Source organism: Tigriopus californicus, chromosome 5, assembly GCF_007210705.1.
Source record: "Tigriopus californicus strain San Diego chromosome 5, Tcal_SD_v2.1, whole genome shotgun sequence".
Taxonomy (NCBI): domain Eukaryota; kingdom Metazoa; phylum Arthropoda; class Copepoda; order Harpacticoida; family Harpacticidae; genus Tigriopus; species Tigriopus californicus.
The window spans coordinates 7121748-7127420 of NC_081444.1; the positions used below are offsets into that span (position 1 = coordinate 7121748).

Sequence of the window (5673 nt, forward strand, 5' to 3'; positions counted from 1 at the left end):
AACAAGGATGCGGCTGTATAGAGGCTTGTCGTATTAGGCTAGTGTCCAGATGAGACAGGACTGGGGCGTGTCTTGACAGGGGTTTGTTCCCCCGATGGATGTTACCAGTAATGGGCAAAACCAAATTTGCTGAAGCGAAAAACCTGAAGTATGCTTAAAAATATGTATGAAAATACAAAGTATGCAATACACGCGAATAAACCTGTTTTATGTCATAAAATGGATAACGCATATTTTAGCCGTCTCAAGTTATAATCAGTATATTATTGAACAACAAAGCAATCGGAAGAATTCCATAACAAGAGACATGATCGAATATGGGCGTGGATGGACGTGAATCAAATTCTGGAAAGAACCAATTCGCCAAAGATAATTGTGACCATTAGAGAAAGCATAATTTGAACGAATCGGCCAAAAGTTATGCCCTCTCAAATCTCACTACGTAACTGTACATAGAATGAATGGTTTAGCCCTCTTCTGGTAATCACTTACCAAAAAAGGCTAAATCCTTCTTATTGGGTAGAGTCATGTAATGACTAAGAATGTGCAAAAGTTGCAGATTGTTTTTTTGCATAATTGGCTATTTTTCAGTTTTTGTATATATTTGACGTGTTTCATTTTATTTCCACTTTTATTTGCATTGTAAACAGTTTTTAACCAAAATGAATTGAAGTTATTTTTTTTTGACCTTTTTCAAACAAAAAGACTGGTCTCAAAATCAAGACTAGAGTCATGCCGCTTTCTGCCTGTTTTCCAAAATAAAAACCAACCGCAACCAACAAGCCCACATTTTGGGTTTAAATGCATATTGAAGCGCATAATTTGGGTTTAAATGCATATTAAAGTGCCTATTTTGACCAGTTTTCATTTATAACTTATGGCATAAAATTGAATTGTTTATACATATTTTGGCCGTCTCTACTTGTAAAAAAACAAGACATTCTCATTACCAAACAACCAAATGTCTGTACTTTTGGTCACAAAGTAGCAAAAATCGTGTTGTGGCTGTGGCTAGACAGAGTGTAAATTGAGTTAATTTTCCCTTTACTTGATATTACTTTATCTTAAATACCCACGCCTCATAAACTCCTCAAATGCCTTCTTAGCCACATGTAATCGTTAATCCACCAACATTATAAAAAGGGCATATCGAGTTTGATTGAAAAAGCCAACGTCATTCAGTTCCATAAATGACGGCTTACGGAGATAGAGTGAAAACCCCGAGATTATCGTGAGACTGGTGAGGTGGATCTTATCTTTAAGTTTGGGCCTTTTCAAAGCTAGGTATTGCTTGCAGAGGGCAGAGCATATTTCTCAATGAATTTGTACGATTGACATTCTAACATACAAATTAGTCTTTGTACGTATGACGTAAGGAGACTTCTCCTTTTGTTAAAGCGATTAAATGCTACCGTTTCGTCTATATCTCATTTATTTGAAAAGCAATGAAGTTTGCTTAAACTAGTCTTTTCTATTTAGATATCAATTACGTTTAATTTGCGATGTATTAAAATTCAATATTTTTTGTAACTTAAAGTTAATCATTGATTCATATAGGCTAAATGCGTTCTTTTTCCTCTGCTGCCAGTAGAAAAAGTGAAAGCAAATGTTAGGAAATTTAGTTCAAACCGTCACGAATCTTCAAATTAAGTAGCACAATTCCTCGCTTCGATGCAACCACCTTAAATTCTCTAACCTTTTAAAATAGAGAGGACAACTTCTTCCTAACAACGAAAAGCTTTTGGTTGTCTAGAAGGTCAAGAAGAAAGGAAAATCAATGTGAATATTATGAAACTTACATTCTATCTCATCTCTTTTTATATGATTGTAATGCCCATTCTGTCAAACCTTAATAATGTGAAGATCGTATTGGGGAATTTCATAAAATCAATTCTGTCTCCGAGGAAAACAAATGAATCAACATCATTACCGGGATCGGTAACGATAAAGTATTGGAGTTTTGGAAAGTAACGGTAATGATAACGGAGTTTTTTTCTCGGTAACGGGTCAAGCCCTGGTTACTGCCTTTTTACTGCCTATCGGGAAAAAGTTTGCATACTGTGATGGCTGGCTTTGCTGGCCTGGCGATGTTCATCACTCCCAACCTACCACCCTCCGATAAGAATTGCCTCTTGTTACAAAATGGAACTAATCTACTGACGTTACATAAAAACAATCAAATTTCAAGGACCATTACAATAAGCAAAGAACGAATCGGAAGAGTTCAGTGCTGTTGACTTAGTGCCAGCAGAATATCAATCTTATTACATACATACAGTGAGACGGCTTCTCTTCCAAAAACAGGAAAGAATTGTTATTCCTTCAGCAACGTGTAAATGTACGTATATTTAACAGAAATTGCGTTATAAAGTTGGGGCGCTGTTTTATCCTCTTTAACCATTCTAGAGTGGTCAAAAAATCCTGGAATCAAGGAGACACAAAGCAAATTTAAACAGGAGAGGACAGTGAAGTAAACTGTAGCATCTAATTTTTTTTCTTACACGTAAATGAAACCAAGGGCAACACCCATGCGAGCTATTAAATAATAAGAACTTCATTTTACTCGTGCAGAAACTGAACTGAACTCTATGACCATTTGACGGTTAGGATAAGGCTATGACCCAAACTGTACACCAAACATCGAATACATATTGCTGCACACACATCGAGACTTACAGGAATTGTAGAAATTTATGTGTATTGGAACTTTTCGGTTTAGGTATTTATAAACCTGTTGAACTCAAATTCAAAAATGTATTCGTGCTTTATCATATCGTCTTAAAGCTCTGTCTCATTAAACAAGTGAAAGTTAATAAACAAAAGCAGAGGATCACATTGCAGTGGAGACTTGAGCGCGTGTCAGACGGATGAAAAGATGATCGGCCCTCTAATCCATCTTTGCTCTCATATCGTTGCATCTGGATTCTAAATAGCCTTCACTCTCAGCAGCACCAAGCAAGTGTCTTAGGATGGCATCGTCGCACAGAGAGGCATCACCATTAAAGATCTTGGTCAAACCGGGTGGCATTCCGCTTCATTTTTCGTTTCATGTCGGGAGTTTTCATCACAAAGCCCCGCATTCTGGAAATATGAAAGCTGATTAAAAGAAATACGTATCAACCAATCTGGTCCAAGACTCGCTTCAATCTAGATGAAATTGCCACCAGATGTGTACAAAGATGCTTTCAGTCCCTCCCAGAGGTTTAAAACCGGCATATTTATGATGACACTAATGATCAAGTAGTTTGGGAGTCGATCCAAGCTAGATCGAAGGTAGATCGATTGCATGGATTAATCAATAAATTTGTTCATTGATCGATCAAGAGGCAAAAAGGAAAGGTCCTTTCAATCTTTTGAAATCTTGACCAAACCTTTGTGGCGTTAGGTGGCGGGGAATGGCATTGAAGCTAACAAATGTGTGAATGACGAAGCGTTTTCTATCGATTGATCTCCCTCGCAAATTGAGATAAAAGAAACGATCAAAGCAATATATAGATTCTTGTCAAAAAGATGATAATTTTTGAGCGATTAGAGATGGTATAAAACAATGCTGCTTTGACCTTTAACAAACCAGACGCAGAATCGGCCATGAAGAGTCAATTGTCATCTGATGATTAGCCATTTTCCCCGGATAAAAGATACCCTGCACTCAAAAGGCTTCCTGTTCCCACAACGTATCTGCTGTACCGTACATCCGTCTGATGATTAGCCATTTTCCCCGGATAAAAGATACCCTGCACTCAAAAGGCTTCCTGTTCCCACAACGTATACCCTCTGCGTGTATTTCATACAAAATATCATGGTCAAGGTTCGGTCAAATGAAGTGAATACAATAAGTTTGCGTGCCATTTCCGTACGGCAAGATTGGCTCACCTTTTCAGTTGGGCCTAGATTTAGCTCAGGCGGTCTCAGTTGCAATTAGTAATTTGACATTCTTGCTTGCTTAAAATGTAAATTGGGAGTATCACTTGAGATATTAGCGTTGCATTTTTGGGATGCCTTGCCAAAGTCAATTCTTCAGAGGATTCACGTAAAAGCTGGTCGGAGCTTGGTTCGATTGAAATCTTCATCGATCATCAGCGCCTTTCATCAACTTTTGCAACGCAAATCCATCCATCTTATTAACGTCGTAGAGCATTGGGTGGATGCAGATTTGTCGAGATTCTCAGAGTTATCAAAGCATCTTTCTCTTCAAAGAGTATGTCTTCAGCAGATAATAGCTCGGAAAAAAAATTCAATAGCACCTAATTTTCCAAATTACCCTTGCCAAACGTGTGGAGCAAAAGAGCCATCTACAAATTGAAATTTATTCGCTCATTTTGTTTTATATCTTATTAGACTAATAGACAGTGCAACAGGTAAATTCCTTAGCTTTGCGGCCACAGGGGAAAACAAAACTGTTAATTGCGAATGAAATTTGGCATCCTTATGATACCAGTTTTGTTTACTCTCATTTCACTCACAATGTCCGCATGACACTATTGCTTGTTAGTCATGTGAAATTGATTCGATTTTGTATTTCAGTCCTGCACATCCAATTGTGCCTCTTACGGATAATCTGGGTCTTTTTTAAAGTCCTTTGATCCAATAAAGAGAAGTCAGCCGCTCGTTTATTGTGAGCAATTTGTCTTTGCATGCAAATCAAGGTTGTAATACGCTCGTACGAGCATACCGGTAAATCAAAGCTTGCTGTGAAGTATACAGTATATAGTATTTGGCAAGCAGCAAAAACATCGTTAATCGAATTTCGATTGTATGTTATTTCATAAGTTTTGGAGCAGTTCTCGATTCCGATTTGCAATGTACAGTATTCTAGACCCTTCTCTCATGGTGCTTGATATTGATGAAGCAGGAAGGTTAAAAAAAAATAGGGCACATTATCGAAAAGCTTTACTTTGAGGATGTTTCCATGCCACTCCCCCCTCATGTAAAAGCGGGTCGATTTTTTTACTTTGAGTAAGACATTGGCAATGCACAAATACTGAGGTCAATAGAAATTGAATAAGAATTTTAGCATATCGAACTAATAGGAGAGGTTTAAAGAATATTAGCAGTTCACGATCATGAAACAAGTGTTTAGATTTAGATTGAATTAATCACTCTGATTGCAGCATTAATATGAGGGCCAACGTCAAGCAGAACAAATTTATCGCTAGGGCTTTGGTACGAAATATTTTTGTCAGCCAATCACAATGTCAGTCATTCGTAATGTTAGCTTTACAATCGAAATTTTTATCATTTGTCCCTTGTCAAAAACTGGAATTTGTTGTTTTAACTACAATTGTTTGTCGTTACTTGAAATTGGGGAATGCGACCACCGATATTGTTCTCCATCAACAAGCTCATCCAAACTACTCTTGTATTCTTGCTAAACAAGTTTTTAAATCCCTCTTTTTCATCTTTCCCCCTAAGACAAATTTCTACCACATCCCATTCAACTTAATGATGGGATTATTTAGGTACCAGTTCATCGTACAATCTTGGACTGCGAGCTCGCCCAATGGCATCGCTAAAACATTAATGAATTTACCAACGGCCAACGGCCAACGGCCAACAACCGATTCAGGTGCACTTGTGACCCCCAAAAAGCCAAGGAAACAACAGGAACCAATTTACATACACTTACCACGGACTTGTAGACATATGGACTAGGAACGGAAGGAAAAATATCGT

General features: G+C 37.6%; 1 protein-coding gene across 1 annotated transcript in view; it reads right to left on the reverse strand.

The window, feature by feature from the left end:
• Positions 1-2740: 2740 nt before the first annotated feature.
• Positions 2741-5673, reverse strand: part of LOC131881286 (uncharacterized) — a 5519-nt gene continuing 2586 nt past the window's right edge. Inside the window, exon 2 of the mRNA XM_059228113.1 lies at positions 2741-3081. Coding sequence (XP_059084096.1) covers positions 3000-3081 — 82 coding nt within the window. The 3' untranslated portion in view covers positions 2741-2999. The remainder of the gene's footprint in view (positions 3082-5673) is intronic.